The sequence below is a fragment of the Psittacula echo genome (assembly GCF_963264785.1).
Source record: "Psittacula echo genome assembly, chromosome: 5".
In the NCBI taxonomy this organism is placed as follows: Eukaryota; Metazoa; Chordata; class Aves; order Psittaciformes; family Psittacidae; genus Psittacula; species Psittacula echo.
In genome coordinates, this window is record NC_137739.1 from 10,921,802 (window position 1) to 10,944,904 (window position 23,103).

A 23,103-nucleotide genomic window follows, 5' to 3' on the forward strand; every position below is an offset into this window, starting at 1 on the left:
CTGTCTTAATTATTAAGTATATTTAATGCTGGCTGAAGTTCTGCAAATCATAGTGGTTTTGCCCATGCCTGTTTTTTGGCAATAGTGCAGCTGTCACTGATGCACGCAGGCAGTCAATTTCTAGTTCATTTCTTCCCTCTTGCTCTGAAACAGAAAATACTGAACTGCTGTTGGTAGATTTGCTTCTCATCAAACCGTTTGAAAAGATGCCAAGGTAGAACGTTTGACAGTATAGATGCAGCAGTTCTAGAAGTCTAAGTGATGTTATGCCTAAGTATATTTAAATAAGATTTAAGAAGTGGAAAACAGCTGGAGGACTTGTGAAGCTTGTACATTGGAATCTTGTTGGAATCATTCTGTTAATTTCCATTAGGCAGAGACTGCAGCGAGGAACACTAGTAAACCTTGGAAGATGGAGAAGAACTCATGGGTTAGGTGAAATTAAGGCAGGGGAAAGAGTAGCTGGTAAGACTGTCACAAGTATCCATTGAACATGCTCTCAGGTTTCAGAAGCGGGTTTTTCCCCTCCAAAACTGAGAAAAACCCCCAAAGTATAAATATAGAGCTACTTGGAATTAAGAATTTTGTTTTTGTTTTGCCAAACATACAGACATTTTGGTAAGCAAGATATGTCTTGTATGTTGAAAGCAGTCATTTGTTGCAAGTGATTAGTTATGTTTGGCCTCCGAAAAATGTGTTGAAAGCTTTGCTTTTTAATATGACATGGTCCATTTGTGCATAACATCCTTATTACACAGTTGTTATCAAAGTGCTAACAACATCTAGCACAACAGAATGGTTTTTTTCAATACAAGCTGCTGCAGAAAAGTAGTTTGTGCAGTATTTGTTTTGTCATTAATACAGCTTATCAAAAGAGAAGGCATTTGAACAAAACTTGAAAATAATTTTGTTACAGGATCAAATAGGATGTTGTTCAGATGCAACAGAATTATAATGGCTAGGTGTAGAGTTTGTAGAGTGTAGTTTGACTCTCTTGTTGCATGCAGGGATATAAATGTGGAATCTCCTTCCATTCAGTTAATTAATGATCCAATGGCAGTAAACAAGAAAATTTGCAGTTCAGTATGCTGAGGTGCAAGGTTCCTTGACTCAGAGACATAATCCAGAACATACACATAACACCTTGTGGTTGGTTTGAAGGTAAAAGATGAACACTGAAAGTACTTGTTTAGATTGTAAAGGATGTCCCTTTTTAGGCTTTCAAAAATATCTTACATTAATATATGCACTTGGAAACACTGCATGATGAGGTGAAAACTAACCTAAGCCAGAATAGTTTAAGACTTGAGGAAAATGTTGGCTCTCCTAGGAATAAGTAATTATAGCATCTACTAAGCTGGGTGTGGAGGAAAGGGTCTGCATATGGCAGAACATGATGAGAACATTCGGAAAGGGAAAAAAAATCCTGAGAAGTATAGCAGCCCTCATTACTTTTGTCAGGCTGTCTTCCGTACAGCATGAATGACCTGCCTGATGGTCATGAAAGATTGAGTCCTAACATCTTCCTGCCTGTGCTCGTGCTTGTTTTACCACTGCTGGTTTTGAGTCCTGTCGTACCTGGGCTGGGCTTTCAAGCAGCTCCTTCAGGGTGTGCTGATCCTTCAGAAAGTTCTGCACTTAAGCACTTCTGAGCCATTCCAGTTTGGTGCTTGCTTTTGCCCTTCCCACGTGTGCTGGTTCCTGTGCTGTTCGTAGCTATCTGTTACTGCTCCTTGGGGGATTTGCATGCTGCACAAAGTCCTGGGGTTTAGGTTATTACCATGGAGCTGTTTCTTTACAGGTGTCATACCCCATGTTTTGGTGTTTAAATACTTTGCAAGGAACATCTGTGCCAGGTTTCATTTTTATAGCTTTTGTTTTTATATAAGTAATCTTGAACTGTCTTTTATTGTAATTGCTGATAGTAACATGACTTGTTAATAGGACATGTCGGGACAAATTTGAAATTATTTCTGTTCCACATGGTTCTTACTGTGTATGCCATGTATACCTCTGTGGAGGAAGTGGGAGGAAGTGCAAACCAAATATGATTTTGCACATGCTAAAGCATGATAAGCTTTTCTTTTGAATAGGCCAGTGACTTCTGTGTTTTGAAGTAATGACTTGGAATTTGGTTGTAATGTTTTGGGGTGTGGGAGGATTGCTTTTGTTAGGAAGTAGTACTTGCTCCCTACTGAGCCTACCACAATTTGATTTATAAACCCTTGCAAACAGCTGTTGATATGTTTCCTAGTTTTATAGCTCTCTTGTAACAGTTATTTATCTGAAGATTCATCTTGTCTTGCACATGCTTGAGCTTCTTAATTCTTCTGTTCCTGACTTGGGCAGGTATATATTGTGTCACCAGACAGCTACTGAATGTGCTTCCCCTTGCAGCCCTACTGGTAGTGATGGGTGTGTGGTGCTCACCATTTGTTAGGACCTGGCCCATTTTCATGCACATGCTTCACTCCAGGATCAGGGGACACTAGAAAATCTTTGGGAACCCTGCTCGGTTGAGTGAGACTGGAAGGTGGAATTGTGAACATGGAGTCAGCAGTTAGTCTCTCCTGTATTTTACCTTGTAGGTAAATTTTAAATAAGATACAGTGAGGAAAAAGCTGGGTTGAAAAAGAGTAAATTTTAGATGACTAACCTTCATCTGAAAATGTGATTTTAAAGATGGGACCAGAAATCGTGGAGCATGTGGATTTGGGGATGAAGGGTGGGATTCTGAGGAAGGAAATGGAACTAGGGATGGGAGCTAGCTGACTGAGGGAGTAGGTTATTGAGTATGAGCAGAACATGAATGAAGACCTGGATGTAGAGCATTTGGAAACTAACCCTTTGTAGGGAAAAACAGAGTGTATTGGTGCATGGAGAGGTGTGTTCAGAAAGATAGGCAGCTAATTCTTCACTAGAGTCTGTTTCCTGCATAAACTGGAAATCCAGTTTGCTCAAGTCTTACTGTCAGTGACTGTAAAATCTACAAACAAAATGTTTCTTGTTTTTTCAAGTGCTGTAAATCATACATAATGGTGACCTGCCAGCTATCAGTTACTCCACTGTGCCACGTGGTTAGCCCACAGATCAAGAAGTTCCATTCATTGACTAATACGATGCTATACTGTGACGGCTTTTATTTTAGTGCTTAATATAAATAAAAATTAAAATGGCATTGGGGGTCAAGTTTAATACCAACACTTCCTACCTTTAAGCTGCTCATAAAATTTTTAGTTACCCTATGATTTGATTCATGATACAGCCTTTAATTAGATGATGGTGTGTGCTTCACCTTCTGTACATCTGTGTAATTCAGGGTGCAGGACTGGCTTATGCTGAGGTGAGTCAAGGTCACCAGCAGAGTTTTTGCTCCAGCCACTTAGAGCTAGAATGGGTATAATGAACAGAGCGAGGACCTGCAGGACAGAGCATTTGAACCCTGCTGGACAAGTCTCAATTACAGAATTGGGAAGGAAAATGAAAAATGTAAATCAGACTTTTCAAAAAATGGATTAACTTGTTGCTTTCACTGGGGTGATCAGGTTAGGGAAGTGCTGGGCATATGTGCTTAAAATAACAATAGGAATCTGTGTTTAAAATAAATTCTAATCAGGTGGAGGGGTTCACCTCCAGAAAACATGGAGTTTCATTAAGGCAGTGTTATCTGCTTCGCACACTGAAACAGGAATCCTGTAGATGAGATTTTGACCATTTAGGTTACATCTAATGCATGTGCCTGAGAGAGCCTAATCTAATCAGGGCTGTTCAGGAAGTTCTGGAGCTGCTTAACTTCTGCTTGTTTGAACTGTCACTTATAAGATACATAAACCAATGTGACTTTGTGAGGTGGGACATACAGAGCTTGGTTGTCTTTGAAGCAATTAGAATGTGAATAGTCCTGTACAGAGCTGTCTTTGCACTTTTGGCTTCTGTCACAAGCTTATCAATGTTTGAAGCATCAGTTAATAAAAATCACTGTAGACTTTGCTTCATGTAGTGGTGGCCTAATGTGATAACTTCTGTTTGTTTCAGTGCTGTTTATTTTAATTGACTGGACTTCCCATGGTATATCTGCCACAGAAATGACTGCATTTGCGCTTGATCTGTCCAGTATAGAAACTTAATACTCTATTCCTCCATCTTCTTGTTTGGCAGGTTGAGGTAATGTCATGCATTCATGTAAAACCAGTGAACAAGCAGACAGAAGAAACCACCTTCAAAATCAGATCCCTGATGTTATGAAAATACCCAATACAGTGTGCTATTAATTGAATTACAAAGTATAGAAAAGCTGGGACCAAATAGTCAGGGACGCGTAATTCCACAAATTTAAGTGTACTACTGGCTGTGAGAATGTAGTCTGTACCCTAATAATAATACTCCAGTTGGAAGTGTTGAAGCAACATTTGGCTGTTTATCAGCTTTAGTGAGTTTTGTCTGCTTGAATATAGGTACATGCACACATGTGGAACTTCTTGGAGATCATTAGTGTTTTCAAACTGCAGGTTAAATTAGTGCTCTTCATACCATGTCCCCTTGGGGTAACATTGTCACTTTTAAAATATCATTGAGTAATTGTCAACTCTGCCGACTACCCAAACTGAGTTTAGTAGTCTTTTGTCTGGGGCAGACTGACCTTGCTTAAGTAAACTTCTCTAGAGTTGGCTGGATGGTGGTTCCTAAAGCTGCTCTAACATAGGGGCTGAACTTGTGCTTCATAGTGATAGATACCACTGTCAAAACTCAGCCCAAAGCTGCGGGCAAGAGGTGGTTGACTTCTCCAGGGTATTCCTTAGCTTCACTGTGAGGTTCAAGCCAAGCTTGCAGTCCTCTGGAGATCAATGTCTGCTTTTTTCCCTAGAAGAGCATGAGGAATGGTGAAAATCTTGGCTGTCCTCAGTGGGATGGCTGGAAGCCTTTTTTCACAGTATGTTAGAGATTGGAAGGGACCTCAAAAGATCATCTTTTTTCCTGTTCCCAGCTTTTGGCATCACCTGTGGTCATTCTGCCACCTCCAGAGATGTCCTGATTTACAGACAGTGCTGAGAGCATATGGGGGTGTTGTATTGTAACTTTTCTGGAGAAATGTCATCTTCTTACAAGCTGGAATTTTTATTAGCTCCTGAATCGATCCTTTGCTGTCACAACAGCTTCTGAAGCCTTTTGAATTCCAGGGTGCCACAAACTTTGTGCTATTTAACCATCCTAGAGACTTCCTATTTCTTGGCTTCTGCTGGTGTAAAGACATCTTTCTCGTAGAGATTCCAGAGTGCTGTGTGCAAGTCCAACAAGAAATTCATACTGTAGATCTTTAATATGTTGGTTTTGGTGTGCGTGTGTGTTTGTTTTAATGAAACCTGATAGGATTTCAGTCAGCTTCTTTGTTTTTAAACTTGCTTGGAAATGATCAGTGAGTTCAGAAGTTAGGATGAATGTGTCCATAAAGTGTAAGCATATGTAAGCCTAATTTCCATGGTAAACCCAGTGTTGAAAATACCATGGATTGTCCTTGGGGAAATGAAGGATGTTTTCTGTGTAGCTGCCTGTTCTGGAGAGGGGGATCTCTGACTGTGTTTATTTGTAGTTCTTTGGCAAATAAGATCAAATTAAATTCTCATCTGGAGAGGGAAAAGTCTGGACTCCATAACATGTGTGTTTTCTCTTGGATGGAAGCTGAAAGCATGTGTTTCTTTTTCAGTGATTTTCCCTGTCTCCCTACTGGGTAAGGATTTAAGAAAGCTTAGATAATGCTGTTAATGTCTCAGAAGGCTTGTTTTCCTGATTTTTTTTTTTTTTTTCTAAACGTGCCTCTCCTAATATTTCAGTAAAAGTTATTGTTGTCTATATTAGAAGCAATTATTGTTGCTGTGTTTAGCTCACAAATTTGTAATGCACGTTACATACTTAATTACTAGAGGGGAAAAATGTGAAGTATGTATTACTTCCGTCAGAGTCCTAGTTATCAAAATGTGGTGTCTCTGTAATGAAGGATATACTTCATGTGTCATTCACAGCGGAATGTGTTATTACTTAGAATAGCAGTTAAAAGGAGGATCAGAAAGCAGATTTTTATTCACTTCTGGGTTTAGTAAAAACTCCTTTTCGCTGTTGTTTACATTTCCTCTCTACAACGGAAATGACTTTTCCGTACATCTGTGCGGTGAGAGAGGTTGGTTGGTTGTGGTGGTCATATAGGTTTATGAGTACCTAAATATTATCAAAATTGTTTAGCAGAACCAGTAGCAGGCTCATCCTCTTTCTGACTCTTCAAATTATTTTAGATTTTGTCAGTACAATCTGAAACCCATCTGGGCTTTTCATATCTCTGAATAACTTGGGTTTTAGGGTAATTTGGCCTTCAGAGGATTTATCTAGTGACTGCTCGGAATGAAAATTTCTACCAGCAGATCTTCAGTATTACCTTTGTGTCCAAGGACACAGTATTTCTGGTGAACTCAGGATCTCTTTCTGGAGCCAAATATTTTGACCTAAAATGGGATTGATGGGAAAGAGGGAAGTAGAGGAATTAATTATTTAATCTTTTTTTACACACACACCCCTCATCTGCTGTCCCATGCATGAAATTCTATTTAGCCTTATAATGGAGCCTATACTTTCTCTATATTACGTTAATTATGGGCCTGTCTGCCCAAAATTTACAGCACTTCTCTTTAGACTGCATGTATTAATTGCTAGGGTAGTTTCTGTCCTGTAGAATCAACGGCTGAGTTTCCCCACTTGGCATCTCTGGTGTTATTTTGTCTTTTGGCAGAAAGTACATACGATATAACTATATGCGTGTTCTGTTGATTCTTGGCATGATTTGTTGAATTGTTTGTCCTCATTGATTTTCCATTTTCTCTTACCCTTTTTCTTTTTTTTTCTCTTTTTATAGCCCTTTTAGGGTCTCCAGCTGGTGGAATCCAAAATTCCATTGGTTCTGTTGGCACAGGCCAGCAGAATACTCCATCGCTAAGTAATCCTAATCCAATTGACCCCAGCTCCATGCAACGAGCCTATGCTGCTCTTGGACTGCCATATGGCAACCAGCCTCAAACACAGTTGCAGCCCCAGGTACAAGGCCAACAGCCGGCACAGCCTCAGGCTCACCAGCAGATGAGGACCATTAATGCATTGGGTAGGTGGAAAAAATACCAGGAAACTAAGGTGTTAAAATAAACAGAACTGTTCAATTTTTAGCATAGTCTGTTTCCCTTGATTACTGTACTATTTATAAGCACTACCATTAATTTACATTTGAATTTTAGAAAGCTTCTGCCAAATAGGAGTAGTTTCAGTTTCTTTTAAAATACAGTCCATAGTGTGGTGGTGTCTGAGGTGATGAGGCAGAATTGCAGAAGGACTCTGGTTTAACAAGTATTTCACCTATTTAGCAGACAGTTCTGTCTCAGAAGCTAATTTCTTTCTGGAACCTAATTGATAGTATTATCTTCTTTTTATATTACTGAACTAATCTTAAGAATTTATGAATTCTAAATGTTACTAGACTAGTTTTTGTGGGAACGAAAATGTTCAGACGGAAGGTAACTTGACTGCACAAGTAGATACTTATATGCACCACAGGAGATACTATCATAAAGTACTTACCTGATATACTGTTTCTTTCATTAACCAGTTGGGTCAGTAAAGTGTAGTTTTGCTGTGTTATTGTCAGAAATTGTGAACTTGGTACCAATGATGTTTAATTTTGTTTCAAAGGAGCCAACCAGATGAACCTTCCCACAGGAGGAATAACAACAGACCAGCAAGCTAGTCTAATTTCTGAAACTGCTCTTCCAACATCCCTTGGGACAAATAAGTAATGCACACATCTTCATTCTTGCTCAATTAAACATTTATTTACACAATTATGAATGTAAATAAAGAGCATGCTTTGAAAACTAACTGTATTGGCATGGAAATGATCAGTCACATATATAGCTATGCTCTTCTTTCCTATTTCAATTCTGTATCTACCACTTTGTCCCCCTAGAGAGTGTACAAATACCTTAACAGTTGTGATTCTTTATCATTAATACCATGTATTGTAAATTCCTGAGCTTTGATGCTTTAGGTGTTGCAGTTTGTTCATACCAAAATTAGAGAATGTTTGATGCAGTAGCTAGAAGTGATGAAAGCAATTACTCAAAAATTACTTCAGGCATCAAACATGCAACAAAACTCTGCATTCTTGTACTGTAACAGTCCTTTTCCTTTTTATATTAGCCCGCTAATGAATGATGGCACAAATTCTGGCAATGTTGGAAATCTCAGCTCAATGCCAACGGCTGCACCTCCTTCTAGTACCGGGGTAAGGAAAGCATGGCATGAACATGTCACTCAGGACCTGCGCAATCATTTAGTGCATAAACTGTAAGTATTCAGCAAGGCTCTGTCTTCTTCCTGAATGTTTTAAAGAATTTCAGTACAGTAGTTCTACCATTAAGTTGAAAGGTTGTTGGGAAAGTTATCAGTGGTGGTTGTCTGACATCAGGCCACTGAGGATGAGCTGTTAACCTTTAACCCTCCTCTTCAGCTCATTCAGCTTATTAAGGAATGGGCATGAAACCAGTTCATATTGCTAGTAAATTTGCACTGCTGTAGTAAACGAGTATTTAAACTCTAGACTGTTAAATCTCACATCTTTTTCATCACTGAATTTGCTTTAATCTTGTGGGAAATAATACAATACTGATTTTTTTTTTTTTTTTTAACCAAACTATTTTGCTATGATTTTATGTATCTGGTGTATAAGGGAATGTCTGGGATGGTATCATTAAGCTGGATTGAGGTTTTTTTCTCTGAAGAATTTTTCTTTTATTCTTTTCCTTTCTCTTAGTGTCCAAGCCATCTTCCCCACTCCTGATCCGGCAGCACTGAAGGATCGCCGCATGGAGAACTTGGTGGCTTATGCCAGGAAGGTGGAAGGAGATATGTATGAATCTGCTAATAGTAGGGTATGTTGCTGTTTGGTATATGTTAAAAACCAGTAGCACCACAAATCTCATAAGCATAATGAAAAGCACAATCATTCCACTGTTCTCTTGATGAGGGAAGTCATGTTTTCTGTCTATGACAGTGTTTGTGTAGTCCGAAGCCATCTGATTAATGTCACTCGAAGTTAATTCACTCCTTTCAGCTCCATGAGAGCTTGACAACAACATTCCAGCCCTGTCTGCATTCCTCCTGAAAGTGTGATTGATATACATGAAGACTGGAGCATAGCTTGCTGTTCTTGATGTTTCCCTTACTGACTGTCTCCTTTCTGGAAGTCTGTGTGAATAGTAGTTTTGGAACTTAATGACTCTTTGCAACTGAAGTTTTTCTCTAGGACTCAGGCCTATTGTACTGCTTATCTTTACCTATACTATTGGAGTGATTTCTCCCCTACTCAGCAGCATCAAGAGTGATTTGGCTAGGACACATAGCTATTTCATGTCTCAACATAATAAGGAGTCACTTTGCCTGTGTTTGTCCTTGTGTATAGGAAACAAGACACAATTCCTGTTCTTGTTCATGATTTTTGCTCTGTCACCAAGGGGGTGCCAGTTCAAATCTATATTACTCAGAAGGAGCAAACCCTGTTTGACATGCAGAGGATAATATTTCATTATGATACTGTGCTAATTCTGCTGTAAAGGAACCACTCTCTGAAAGTTTTCATCTGGTAGAGACAATGTTAGTAGTGCCAGTCATCATAGCTGGTGAGATCTTGATCTGAATCTTGAAGTCCTTTGTTAAGTAAGGTAAGAGTATCTGAAGAGAGTAGTTAGTGTCATTTCAGGTGATAATCATCCAGTAAGACAGTAGCACTTAGTTGGCCCCCTCAGACCATCTCTCAAAAGAGCTGAAGGTGGAATTGAAGTTTTATTTCCTAGAGGTAGATAGGCAGTGGCCATAGATAATAGTGCTGCTGTTGTGTCAGTATTGGTCAGTGACAATATCATCTTCTCCTTATGGCTACCAAGAGGTTGTTTAGCAAGGAAGAATTGAGTGTCATCACCCTTGATCACCCTGACAGCTTTAGGAAATGAATTCAGAGAGAACAAGGATTTCATAGACATACATATGCATCTAAATATGTTCTCAATAAGGATGAGCATAGTAGACTTCTGTTTATAAAACTAAATGTCTTCTGACCTAGTGTGCTAGAGAAACACACAGATATATCTTCTCTTTACCTGTTAAAACAGCTGTGAGAGTTTAATTGCCAGAAGTCTCTTTTATGGGAGTGCACCTAATGTATTTGGCTCCAAGCAGCAAACTTGGAAGAAAGGAGTAGTTTAGAATGTAATAACAAGGCCACATGGAATTGCATCTTCCTCTTAAAGGAGCATCCATTCCACTTTGACATTGAAAAACAGATTAGTATGAAGCATGATTGTAAGCAATTGTTTTACTACATACTACATGGATTTAGTATGATGTGCTCCTTGTGAGCACATCCTTTTTTCAGTAATCTTTACAGTGTGGACGTAGCACATTACATTTACAAGTAGGAAGCTGAGCCAGTAGGAGGGAAGGGACTGTAGTGCTTTTAAATTGGACAGCTGACAGTGTCTGAACTGTTGGATTTTTGAGACACTTGGAAGAGGGAAGTGACCTAAACCCAAAGCTTTGTATTTCAGTTCTGGACTTCTTTAACAAGGTTGATGAGAAATCCCTATCTCCTGTTAAGTTTTCTGAAATGAACTCAATCCTAGTGTAATAACAAAATCTAGTTTTGAGGAAAATTGGATGAAGACAAAAGGGTTGTGGGACAGGCATTACTCATCCTTTGCTCCATGTAACCTTGGGGTTTAAGAGTATAGGTGATCCCACAAACAAAACATAGTCTTGAGGGTTTGAGGGGGTTTTATGCCTTTAACAGGTGTGTAATCTCATCCACTTAACAATTGCTGGACACACATCTGCCAACAAGCAAAACTGTCTGTCTTGCTGTGCACTGTGACTGTCTTACTTGATCTGTTGTCAGTGTGGATTGAGTAAAATGGATTTTTCATCTCATACCGGTGTTGTGTTTAGTTGTCTGTGCCTGTGGACTATTTTTCACTGATTTTCTTCATTCCTCTGGGGTTTTGTCTGGTTTTGTTTATTCCCTGCAATGACTGTCTGTAGTCAGATTCCTTAGTAAAAGAGTGGTTCCTTTCTATATGTAAAAATGGGTCTGTCCTTAACACCTGTCTCCTGAAGTGTTAATTAGTCTGTGTTGCTGGAAATGTATTTTTCTTCTGTCTGTGGAAATGTTTATTGTGAATATAACGTTTAAAAATAATTTAACACTTGGAACGTAAATCACAGCTTCATGTTTCTCATCCAAGCAGCAGAGATTCTACAGTCTTCTCCTTTGTTTACTAATCTACTCAGAGTAAGTCTGAAAGATAGCCATAAAGCCAAGTCTTACATATAGAAGGGGTTTTTCTTTCTTCCTTTGCTGCAGTAAAGCAGTGATGAGACTGTTTCAATTTAACGGGATTCTAAAAAGAAATACTTACTTTTCAAAAAGGCAGGTGTAGACATTACAAAACCTAAACCAGTTGGTGGTATTCTGGTAGACTACATGAGTTCTGCTGCTGCTTGCTTATACTTGACACTGAGTACTGTTATTTTTTTTTTTTTCTCTCTTGTAGGATGAATACTATCATTTATTAGCAGAGAAAATCTATAAGATCCAGAAAGAGCTAGAAGAGAAACGGAGGTCTCGCCTTCACAAACAAGGGATGTTGGGGAATCAGCCAGCCTTACAGAGCACGGGCCCTCAGCCTCCTGGCATCCCGCAGGTGGCTGCTGCCATGGGCCAGGCACAGCCTGTGCGGCCACCCAGTAAGTACTTTTGCAGGATGTACTTGTGCATTTCACATGTAGCTCTGCAGAGTTTGTGTGCTTGGACTCTCCTGCTAATCCTGAGTTCATAGTTTAAGTTGGGTTTTTTTCTGACCATTCTTCTGTTGTGTTGCAGATGGGCCTATGTCCATGCCAACCGTGCCTATAAGTCGAATGCAGGTTTCTCAAGGTATCTGTGTTTTCCTCTCTATATACAATTTATGGGTTCAAAATAATTGTTAAAGGGAAAAGCTGATCTTCTGTTTTTCTTAAGCAGTTGGAGTGTGGAGAGCTACTGGCTCTCCCTTCTTATTTCAGCATCATTCTTTATTATTGTTCTGTGGTAGGAACTGTCTTGGTGCTGTCTTGTCTTAAGAACTTTCAGTATGTACCCAAAACTTTGCTAGCAATTGTGAAGTAATTTCAGAAAGAGGAGAGCACAAGCACGAATACTGTGGAGAATCTAATTTAAAACACTGTAAAGGGGCAGGGGAAGAGAGATGTTGGCATGTTTTCATCAGTTAAGTAACCAAAAATACACCTGTAGCTGGAAACTTAGCACTTTAATCCTAGAGTATGTACAACTAGTAATGTCCTTTCTTGGTTTCTGATGCAAAGTGTGTCTAAAAGAGCCTTGTAGCTTGTTTGTAGCTCTGATGGCTTGCCATTGCTCATTTAGCCTCCTCTGGGTGGGTTTTATTCTCTGAAAAATAAAACCCTCTAACTTTTAGGTGTTTCAGTTTCTTCCAGTTACCTTATTTTTTGAATCAGAGTTAGTGTAAGCTGAAACTCATGTTGAAATGTCCTTGAAGTTACATCCTTTTAAAATGCATTTCAGTAGGGGAAAAAGTTGATAGCATGTGTAGCTCAATTATTTATTTACACATTTATTCCAAATAGACAAGTTTGGGGGTTTTTTGGAGGGGTTAAATGTTTTGTATAAAAAGCACAACACCCATTAAGCATATTACTAGCTTCTGTCCTGAGTTGCCTTCATTTATACAAGATGTGCTTTTATTATATTTACTTCAACCGTTTCAGTGAGCCCTCACTAAGACATTGCTGTTTCAAAGCAAATGCCTGATTTTGAGAAATCATCCCAAGGTATCATTTACACATAGCATCCTGTCTTTGAACATCATCCCCACTCTTCATCTTCTGCATTTTAATTTTTAACCAAATGTTATATTTCACCTTTACTGGTATTCCTCTAAGTACCTCTTGCATCCTGATTTGTCTCTTAAGCCAAGTAATTTGAACAAAATTAGAAGAAAAAAGAAAGTGTAGGGCAGTCAAACTTCAGTTATAATAAATATTAACTTTATAATAGAGTATACATATGTAAATTCTGATGACTTGCTCCTAATGAGTTGTTTTGGGGATGCATTTGCAGGAATGAATCAGTTTAACCCCATGTCCATAGGGAATGTACAGATGCCACAAGCACCCATGGGACCCCGTGCAGCTTCTCCAATGAACCACCCTGTACAAATGAACAACATGGGCGCAGTTCCTGCGGTTCGTACTTATTATTAAGTTCTTCTCAAAATTTGTTGATTACATTTTAGCGATGTTAATGCTGTTCTGAAAAGGCCATGTCATAGAGTGGTACTGTAAATTGTAGGGTAATTTTCATGGAAATGGACAGAGTCTGTCAGGCTTTTATTGAGGCAAAACTACAAAACAAAACAACCAAACCAAAACAACTTTAGAGAGGTAGATACCAGACATGAAATAGTCTCCAGCAGTTTGTGCAAGATGATAGTTCTTTCAGAAACTCTTTGCATTTTATATATGGTTTTTATTCCTCTATTAAAACACGGTTTTATTCTTTTTATTCTGGATTATCTTCCTTAGCTCAGAGAACAAAGCAGAGTTAGCACTCTTAGTAGAGTTTTGAATATTACCTCTTTGAAAAGAACTTCATGATAAATACTGTGGAACAAATGCTAGTTATATGCATATGCCCATTTCCACTTGGTTTACTGAAATCAGTTTTCTTTTTATTTTTTTTCCTATCTTTTGGTTGATTACACTGAGGGTATTTTCTTTTGTCTTCCTACACAATACTAAATGGCAATATCCTTAATTTGGGTGTTACTTTTTAGATGGCAATGTCTCCTTCCCGAATGCCTCAGCCACAGAACATGATGGGAGCTCATTCCAACAATATGATGGGTCAGGCTCCTACCCAGAACCAATTCCTGCCCCAGAATCAGTTTCCAGCATCCACTGGGGCTATGAATGTGAACAATGTGGGCATGGGTCAATCAACAGCCCAGGCTGGGGTGGCACAGGTGAGATGTATTTTCTATTGCTTGAGTTACTCTAATTACTTTGTTCTAATTTATTTAATTTATGTCTGTTTATTTATATTTGTATATCCATTGTGTATTGTAGTCATCCCTGACTTTGGGGGATACTGGGTTACACTTGCCTTCTTCATAAGCTCTTGTATTACTTATCTACATATGCTAACGAGGGGGCAGTGCCCTGTCATTTCCCATTTAAATTCTAAAAAAGATGCGTTCTGATGTGATTTTTAGGGGGAAAAGTTAGTTCATGGAACGTCGGTGAGCGTATGCTTTTATCTTTATGTGGACCTGAGTAGCTAGACTCTAAATCAGGAATTGCAATAAGGTGGTTATTGAAGATCTTTCAAAGTTTGTTTTAACCTTTCTACTTCTGAAGAGAAAATTGGGGGGTTTATGTAACATTTTTATGTTAACAGCCGTGGTCAGTGAAGTAACAGCTGTGCTTATGATGCTGAAGTATATGCTTTTCCACAGGAGAGGCTTGTTTTTTAACTTGGAGTTCTAGTAATTTAGGTTAGTTGGGACCTCCAGAGTTCTCTGGTCAGTCCCATCCTTAAATGAGAGACAACTGAGATTACAGAGGGCTCTGTCGAGTCAAGTATGGAATATGTGCAGAATGGAGCATCTACAGTTTCTTGGGCCATGGCTCACTTTTTTGACCACTTTTGAGGTGAACGTTTTTTTCCTAATACACTTAGTTCAATAAAACTGACTATATACAAGCAATATAGAACTATGTTTTAAATTTGAAAACTCATCTGTAGGAACATTAATTGATTTGGATTCAAGTAAGAAGTACATCGAGGGATAAGAATAGTCTTTTTTTTATGGCTAGTTATCTGATGCAACCTTTAGTAAAATGTACTAAATGTAAAATCGTAAATGTAGTTTAAAAGTCTGTGCACATGCAGAATACTGTATTGTTGCTGATCTGAAAAACAAACACAAGGTTTTCTTAAGCATCTGGAGTAGTCTAATGAGAAATTAAAAGAAAATAAAAAAAAACCCCAACACACACCACCTTTTAAGTGTTGCACTGTGCACAGGGTAGGCATTAAGTAAGTTGAACTGTCTCCTAAAGCAGGGCTGGTCTAGAGACCTGGCCTAAAATGTGTATTTGCTCGAAACCGTTTGTATGCAAAACCTGACCTTTGCCCAGCTAATGGCATGATTTAGAGTTTTTCTGAATGTGGATTTCTTTGTTACTCAGAGATGGTGAGGATTCCCTCTCTGTGCCAGTAGAATTAACATGAAAAGGTGTGCATGGCACATCTAGGTCTGGAAGCAGGGTCTTTGACTAAGAGCTAATGAAAATGGTTAGAGAAATCAGAGCATAGTCATTTGCAGTAGTAGCATTTGCATATACCTGGTCTCACGTTCATATTTAGGGATTCTGTTAAAGAAGGCTTCAGTGCTTTTTCAGAGTTTTTGGAGTCACATGTCTGTAACACAGTCTCTCTTTCTAGCAGGGGCAGGTTCCTAGTGCTGCTCTTCCAAACTCCATGAACATGCTAGGACCGCAGAGTGGGCAGTTACCGTGTCCACCAGTGACCCAGCCACCTCTACATCAGACTACGCCTCCTGTGTCCACTGCTGCTGGGATGCCACCTATCCAGCACCAAACACCAACAGGAATGACTCCTCCTCAGCCAGCAGCACCCACTCAGCCATCAACACCGGTCTCATCTTCAGGACAAACACCAACACCAACACCGGGTTCTGTTCCAAATGCGACACAGACACAAAGCACACCTACAGGGCAAACTGCTGCGCAGGCTCAAGTCACACCGCAACCTCAGACCCCAGTTCAACCCCAGTCTGTGCCAACCCCACAGCCACCTCAGCAACAGCCAACATCTGTGCAGGCACAGCCACCTGGCACTCCAGTAAGTACCAGCTAGTTGCATTTTTCTTGTCTAGTGACATTCCACAAAAGTTCACCCTACGTATAGCACCATGTCGTGAATGTGTAGAGCCTGTAGTTGTCAATAGTAGCTTCTATGTTAGACTAAAGGGTTCAGCATAGAGATGTGTAAAAATGTGTGTTCAGATGTTCTCAGTATTGTTTGAAGGAGGGGGGGTGCCTTGAATGACTTTGAACTGCTCAAAATAAAAATTGCAGCAGTGTGCAGAAAGATGATGTATAACAGGCCTGATGTTATGTTTGGCCTTAATCAGAATCGATCGTGTCTGATCATGAGATTTGCATAGGGTTTTTTTTCTTCTAGGAATCAGTCAGGACAAATGCACGTTTCAAGGGATGTACAGTGTTTTACTGGTCAGGTGTTTTCTCTGTAAAAGAAGCCACTTTGGGGCAGAATTCTTCCTTGGCTTCTCCTCTGTAAAGCAGAGTTATTAAATGTGGGATATTGAAACTTGGCTACAGTAAGCTCCTGTATCCATGTTCTGCACTGTTTTAGAATATCATCTCATGTCTCTTTTGTGCTGTTCATTTTTAGTAAAGGAAAATATTTCTATATATGCAGTGTCTTTCTTTTGTACTGTTTTTACAACAGCTATCCCAGGCAGCAGCTAGTATTGATAACAGGGTCCCCACCCCTGCCTCAGTTGCTAGTGCTGATACGAATTCCCAGCAACTAGGACCAGATGCACCAATGCTAGAAAGCAAATCAGAAGTTAAAACTGAAGAAACTGAGCCAGAGACTAGTGAGACACAAGTGGAAGCTAAGACTGAGGTAAATGAGATTCTATACAGCTTAACTGAAAGCAGTGATAGATATAAAAGCACTTAATAATGTGTCTGAATTGGTGAGCTAAGGGGTGAGAGGAGGGTAGTTACTGGAAAGTAACTGTTCTGAGGAAAGCCATGGATGGAGAGTGCTTCGACAATCTCAAACTAGTATTTTGATGTCTGAAGTTTGGGTTGTAGATTTAATAGTACGTCTCGTTGCATCCTTTCTTAAGGTGGAGGAGGATTTACAAGGATCTTCACAAACAAAAGAAGAAACAGATGGAACAGAACTGAAACAGGAGCCAATGGAAATAGAAGAGAAGAAGCCTGAAATAAAAGTAGATGTTAAAGAGGAAGAGGAGAGCGGCACTAATGGAACCACTTCACAAACCACGTCGCCATCTCAGCCCCGCAAAAAAAGTATGTGCATGAAAACTGAGGTTTTCTTGTGTATTTAGGTTTTACTTATATTTGTTATCCACGGTCTCAGCTGCTGCTGGGATGTCTGTTTTGCACATGTGTTCCAACACATGGAGCTCTGGATCAATACTCTAACTTGGTTTTGAAAGTAGTATTCCTTTAATGTTACGTGAATCATGGGGTTAAAAGCATGTCATTGTGGTCGTGATCACAGCAGTCTTCTCTCAGACTCCAGTTTCTGCTCAGAAGGGCCAGGACAGTGATTACTGGAGAATTATGTATATAAATTTCTCCCTGTACATCTTGGCCAGTGTCTTTCAGGGGAGCTCAGCGTAGATAAGGGTGCTCTCAGTAACCAAGAATATCCATTGCTCTGCTTTTCCATTAGAGGATGCCTAACTGGCCTCATACTGAGTTTCAGCATTCACTTCTCTGAGAATCTGGTGCTTGAACTCCACTCCTCAATCTGTGTACCTGCAAGGCTTGACTGCTGCAATAGACTGAAACATTTTTTTAAGGTCCTATGTCGTTTTCAGTGTAGTGTTCATTTGAAAGCTTTCTTCTCAGAAGTGGTTAGGTCAGTAGTCTCCTCAGTTAATCTACAGTGTCAGCATAGGTTTAGGTGTGAGTGTCTTGTACTACATATTTTTCCAAAAGGAAACTTGATGGCATTACGAATTTTGAATGGACTTATGTAAATGATTGCATGCCCTGGGTTAATAAGAAATAAATTAATAAGATTGTTAAAACAGGCAGAAATAAATTACTTGTCATGCAGGCTTTGTGGGAGCCTGCAAGGTAAGTTTTTGGATTCAAAAGCCTTAGCTGTTTAAAGACCTCTGTGTCTTGGCATCCACTTTTCTGAGATGATGTTTTCTGTGGGTGGCTTTTAGGTTTTGACCAAAGGTAAGCTTCTAACATGCTGCGAATGTCAAAGAAGAGAGTGGTGATCCATTTAATTACCTTAGTTTTTTTTCCTTCCTTCTTTATTTGAAAATGAAGCTGCATATAACTACATTAGGAGAACATTACATGTGCAGGCTTTCCAGAGTGTGATCAAGTAATCATAAGGTTTGAAAGTTCATGCAGCTTGAATCTTGATCGCCTGTATATGCTTTAAGTTGCATTTAATTACTAAGCGTAATACTTTCATGACAAAACACTATAAAACACATTTTTCTGTAGATGGTGTTTTCAGTTTGTAGCACAGTGGGCTGGCCAAATGAGAGTATGCTGCAGAACTAATTGGCAGAGCCCGTTTCATGCAAAATGTAACATAGGGAGTGGAAAGCTTATTAGCATTTATAAACAAGTTACATTCCCAGTGGAAGGAATCACTGCTGCTTGTTAGAAGGAGTGCACTTGCAAGCAAATTGAGGCGAGAGGTAGAAAGAGGAAAGTCCTTGCAGAATTAGTCCATGGAAGTTGCTCTCTGTCCTTCTGCCGATTCTGTCGGGGTTACTACATATTTCCAATGCCTCATTTAGTAATGCAGTTTTATCTTGGAAATAGTGTCACTAAGTAACCACGTAGCATAATACATGTGCAGTGTGGGCAGGTACAACCATATAAGCAACTTTAAATGGTGACATTTTCTCACCAAGTAGTTTGTCCAACTTCAATAGAGCATTTGTATTAAAATGCTAAATAAGAGTTATTTGAGGGTAAATACTGTGAAGCATGCTTAAGGGTTACATGATATTTTAAAACTGCTTATAAGACTCGTGGAGTTTTGCATGGGTTACAGAAATGTTGGAAACTCTTCTTCATTCCCCTGAATCCAGATTCATGAGGCTCACCCCACAGTAACCTGGGATGTAGCAGGTACATGCTGCAGCTATGAAGGGGAAGGCTCACGGTTGGAGATGTTAGAGTGCGCATGCTCTAACATAGCTTAGCAAGTTATAGCCCGGTATGTTAATGTTTAAAAGAGTTCACCTGGACTTCATTGGATTGTTTTTCTGGGTACAGGTGGCTTTAGTTGTGGAGGTGGAATCTCATCTGTTTGTGCCAACCACCCAGGTGTACTGAACTCCATTGGCTTGGCTGTGTTCACTTAATACAACTAGTTTGTAACCTGACTGAAGTGATGGGGAATACTGTATGGGCTAGAAAACAGACCAGGATAATACTGCTGAGATACTGGTCTGCTCAGTTCACTTACACCTGAATTTTTGTAGTTGAGCTTTTCTGGAGAATTGCAGACATCCCTTCAGCAAGCTTCTCTTCCTCATCAAGGATTTGCCTCCATAAATGCAGGCAACCAGACCCTTCTGAATTCAAGGATTGGCTTGGTTTTGCTTTTTTTCCCTGCAAATCTAATGCGAGCAAGAAAGGAATGGGTTTGGTTCCTTGCCTATTCCCTTGCGAAAGGAACAGGATGATACTCATCTGAGTAGCTCCTGTCTCCTCATCATAGGTGTCTGCCTTAGTTTGACCTCCCAAGATTAGTTTTACTGGTTTCTTCCCTTCTTTATAAGACATAATAATACAAAACCTGCAAGGGATTGGTTTGGGAGGGGTATTCAGGTGTATTGTCCTTACTGTTTTGAAAATGTCTTCATCTTCCTTTACAAATTTTCTCCTTGGTAGTTACAAGCAGGATTTCCTCTGAAAGAAATACAAATCTAAAAAGGTAGCATTAAACTCTTCTCTGGCAGATAATACATTATCATGATTCAGGCAAAGATCCCATTTTCTTTTTTCCACCCACACATCCAAGACAAAAATGAGTAACTGGATGCCAGCTCCTTACAAAGATCATCCAGCTACCAGAGGAGATCCAAGAGCATTTAACTTTGGAAAAGGATAGAGGGGAAAACAGAAACTTTCTTGTAAAATCTGTGTAGAAGGAGATCCTATGATGAAACGTTGTGTTACTAGTCGTATTCTTAAAGGCAGAGCAGCTTTTTTACTGCTAAAGACAAAGGCAACTTCTCTTCATGTTTTTAGGTCAAATCATAAATCGAAATAATAACTGGACTTTTATTTCTATTTTTTCAGAATGAAAGTAGCTTGTAAGCTTTATCATCAAAGATAATTGGGCTTCAAGGAACTTGGCAAAAGTTGTGCTGAGTCTCTGTAGTATGGATTTAAATTAAGATTGGATTTATTTGAAAGATACTCTAGCTTAGTGGTATGCTGTTACAGGGGTTGGTATGGGGAAAATTCTTAAAGAAATGTCAAGCAGTTAGCCAGAATAGATTATTAAAAGGTGCTTTTGACCTTTAAATTTTATTAAATAAAATAATTCAGATAATCAGATTATGAACTACTTGAGCCAGAATAAGGTGCTTCCAAAAGCAATAGAGAAGAATAATTCTCATGAATAGAATTTAATATTTCCTTCTGTTCTCAAGAATTCCGTAATATGACTTTGTTAGTTGTTCATAAAACTTTGAGAGTATACGATAGGGTTCCCTTCCTAGAAAGGTGCCAGCATACATGGTATCGATCAGTCTGGAAAAGAATGGCCGTCTTACAGGGACTGAGATTGTGGCAGCAGCTGAAATGGTCATCAGGTTGCATTCGTTGTTGTTGGCTCATCTCATTTTTAATCTGCCAAGTCTGAGTTCGTTAGGAGCAGTATAAGGTCTTGATATAACTGTAAGGCAGGCCCCTGCAGAAGCCCTTCTGGCAGCTTGCTTAGTCTTTTGCCATAATTTGGGTGGTATCTTGCCTGTTGTGTGTGTGAGCAGCAATCTTTCCTCTCTCTCTCAGCAGTGCATTCAAATGGTCATACAGTTTTCATCCTGACTAACAATTTCCAAGAACTGCAGCATTTACAAATGGCTATAAAAATTGAGAACGTAACACTTCAGAACTTCTTCTGGGTAGTGTCAACTTAATTTCTTGTCTTGCTTTATTTTGTGTGTGATTTCAGTGAGTGCGGCTGACATGAAAAGACTTCTCTCAGAAATACCTCCCAAATGAAAAAGGGGGGGGGGGTGGGAAAGAACTTTTTTAAAATCATAGATTTTTAACCAGAAGTCACGAAACGCAATTTTTATCTTGCCAAAATACCAGTTGAGTGACAGAAGCTATGATCAGCTTTGAAGGGGTCACTGTAGCCCTGTTGATTTATGTGCTTTCAACAGAACTCCTAATTGTGCCCTTTTCCTGGTATCATTCTTATTTCAGCCAGGTAGATAAATATTAGATGCCATCTTGCTTCCCTTATTTGTCTTTTTTTTTTTTTTTTTTATTCTCAATAATAGGCATTCTTTCCTATTTAAAGACTCCGTTCCTAAGGAAATAAATGTAATTACACCGCTGAGATGTTCAAAGAGCTCTCCAAGTTACCATTATTTTTCAGAAAATGCATTGCGTTTCTTGTCCTTGTCATCGACTATTGAAAGAAACGTGGCTGTTGCCATGCCACTGTTGCCAAGTGGTTGTAATGATGCATATAAATCTGAAAGTATTAACACTTTAAAAATCAATTAACAGTGCATCAGTTCAGGAACATTTGTATACTATGGCCAGGAAATTCCTATGCCAACTATCAAGACATCTGCTTACTCTCTGTAGAGTTGGCTTTTCGGCCCTGTCCACTGTGGTGTTCTGCAAGAAGTGTCTTGCCTTGGAAATAGCAAACAAGGTTAGAAAAGAGGGAGAGGAAAATATGCTTCATCACTTCTCTGAAGAGCTAAGGTTCATCCGTGTTAAAGCAATTGAATTAATTTGGTTCTGGATAAGTACTTATTTTTATGTGCTAGAATATATATCATTATCAACTACAGTTGTTCCTGCCTACTTATTCTGGGAATGTCACCTACCGTGATTTGAGTAAACAAAAGCTGTGCAGTAGCCTCTTGATTGTAAGTTGTACCTCTAATCAGCTATGTAGATCAGGAAATCCCTTTAAAGATTTTTATGCTAACATAATTCTTCATTATAATTTTTTTTTTTAGGGGAGTCAAGAGGTTATGAAGCACAGAAGGAAGTTTTCTAACCTTTCTGACTTTCATTAACAGTTTTCAAACCTGAGGAGTTGCGCCAGGCTCTCATGCCTACCCTTGAAGCTTTGTACCGGCAGGACCCAGAGTCTCTACCTTTTCGACAGCCTGTGGATCCCCAGCTTTTAGGGATTCCGGTGAGTTGGCATTAAAAAAAAACATAAAATGTTTGTGTGGTTTGTCTTTGCTCATATAAACATTTTATCTCTTCTGTTCAACATATTGTAAACAGTTGGCATCTTAAAAATAAGGGGTTTTGTGTGTGTTTGAAGGACTACTTTGACATTGTGAAGAATCCTATGGATCTTTCAACCATTAAACGTAAATTGGATACTGGGCAGTACCAAGAACCCTGGCAGTATGTGGACGATGTTTGGCTGATGTTTAACAATGCCTGGCTCTACAATCGCAAGACTTCTAGGGTCTACAAGTTTTGCACTAAACTTGCAGAGGTGTTTGAACAAGAAATTGATCCTGTTATGCAATCACTTGGCTACTGTTGTGGGCGCAAGGTATGTATTCCATGGATGGAGTTGTATCCTTCCAAAGAACTTGGCTTGATTAATCAGATAAAACATGAGCTTTGTAGACTCTTTTAAAAAAAAAATTGAAGTAGTGAATGAAAGGTTTGCTAGCAGTTTGGCTTTATTATAAACATGGTAAGAGCTAAAAAAGGTAGACAGCATCCTTCTTGCTGCTATTCTATTATTATTATTATTGGAATTTTCTCCCTTGGAGAACACCTTTTTTGGTCATTGGCGACATTAAAATGCTTTGCTTTTTTCCCATGTCTGTTGCAATGAAGTAGGCGGTTAGAGGGTCAATTCTTTAGCTTACATAGTTAATAATTAAGAAAGCTGTGCTAATGCATTTACAATAGTTTGAAAGAGCT

At 39.2% G+C, this 23,103-nt stretch overlaps 1 protein-coding gene across 12 annotated transcripts in view; it reads left to right on the plus strand.

The window, feature by feature from the left end:
- The window catches only part of CREBBP (CREB binding lysine acetyltransferase), a 98,147-nt gene that overhangs the window by 48,196 nt on the left and 26,848 nt on the right, over positions 1 to 23,103 (plus strand). For 4 of the 12 annotated variants that reach the window (XM_080619664.1, XM_080619659.1, XM_080619663.1 and 1 more), the window contains exons 6-18: positions 6,899 to 7,141; positions 7,723 to 7,822; positions 8,230 to 8,376; positions 8,843 to 8,960; positions 11,634 to 11,826; positions 11,963 to 12,016; positions 13,250 to 13,344; positions 13,935 to 14,123; positions 15,608 to 16,027; positions 16,658 to 16,837; positions 17,067 to 17,253; positions 22,230 to 22,348; positions 22,484 to 22,723. In XM_080619664.1, coding sequence (XP_080475790.1) covers positions 6,899 to 7,141; positions 7,723 to 7,822; positions 8,230 to 8,376; positions 8,843 to 8,960; positions 11,634 to 11,826; positions 11,963 to 12,016; positions 13,250 to 13,344; positions 13,935 to 14,123; positions 15,608 to 16,027; positions 16,658 to 16,837; positions 17,067 to 17,253; positions 22,230 to 22,348; positions 22,484 to 22,723 — 2,285 coding nt within the window. Of the gene's footprint in view, positions 1 to 6,898; positions 7,142 to 7,722; positions 7,823 to 8,229; positions 8,377 to 8,842; positions 8,961 to 11,633; positions 11,827 to 11,962; positions 12,017 to 13,219; positions 13,345 to 13,934; positions 14,124 to 15,607; positions 16,028 to 16,657; positions 16,838 to 17,066; positions 17,254 to 22,229; positions 22,349 to 22,483; positions 22,724 to 23,103 lie in introns of all 12 variants that reach the window. The other 8 variants (XM_080619661.1, XM_080619656.1, XM_080619662.1 and 5 more) reach the window with 4 other exon arrangements.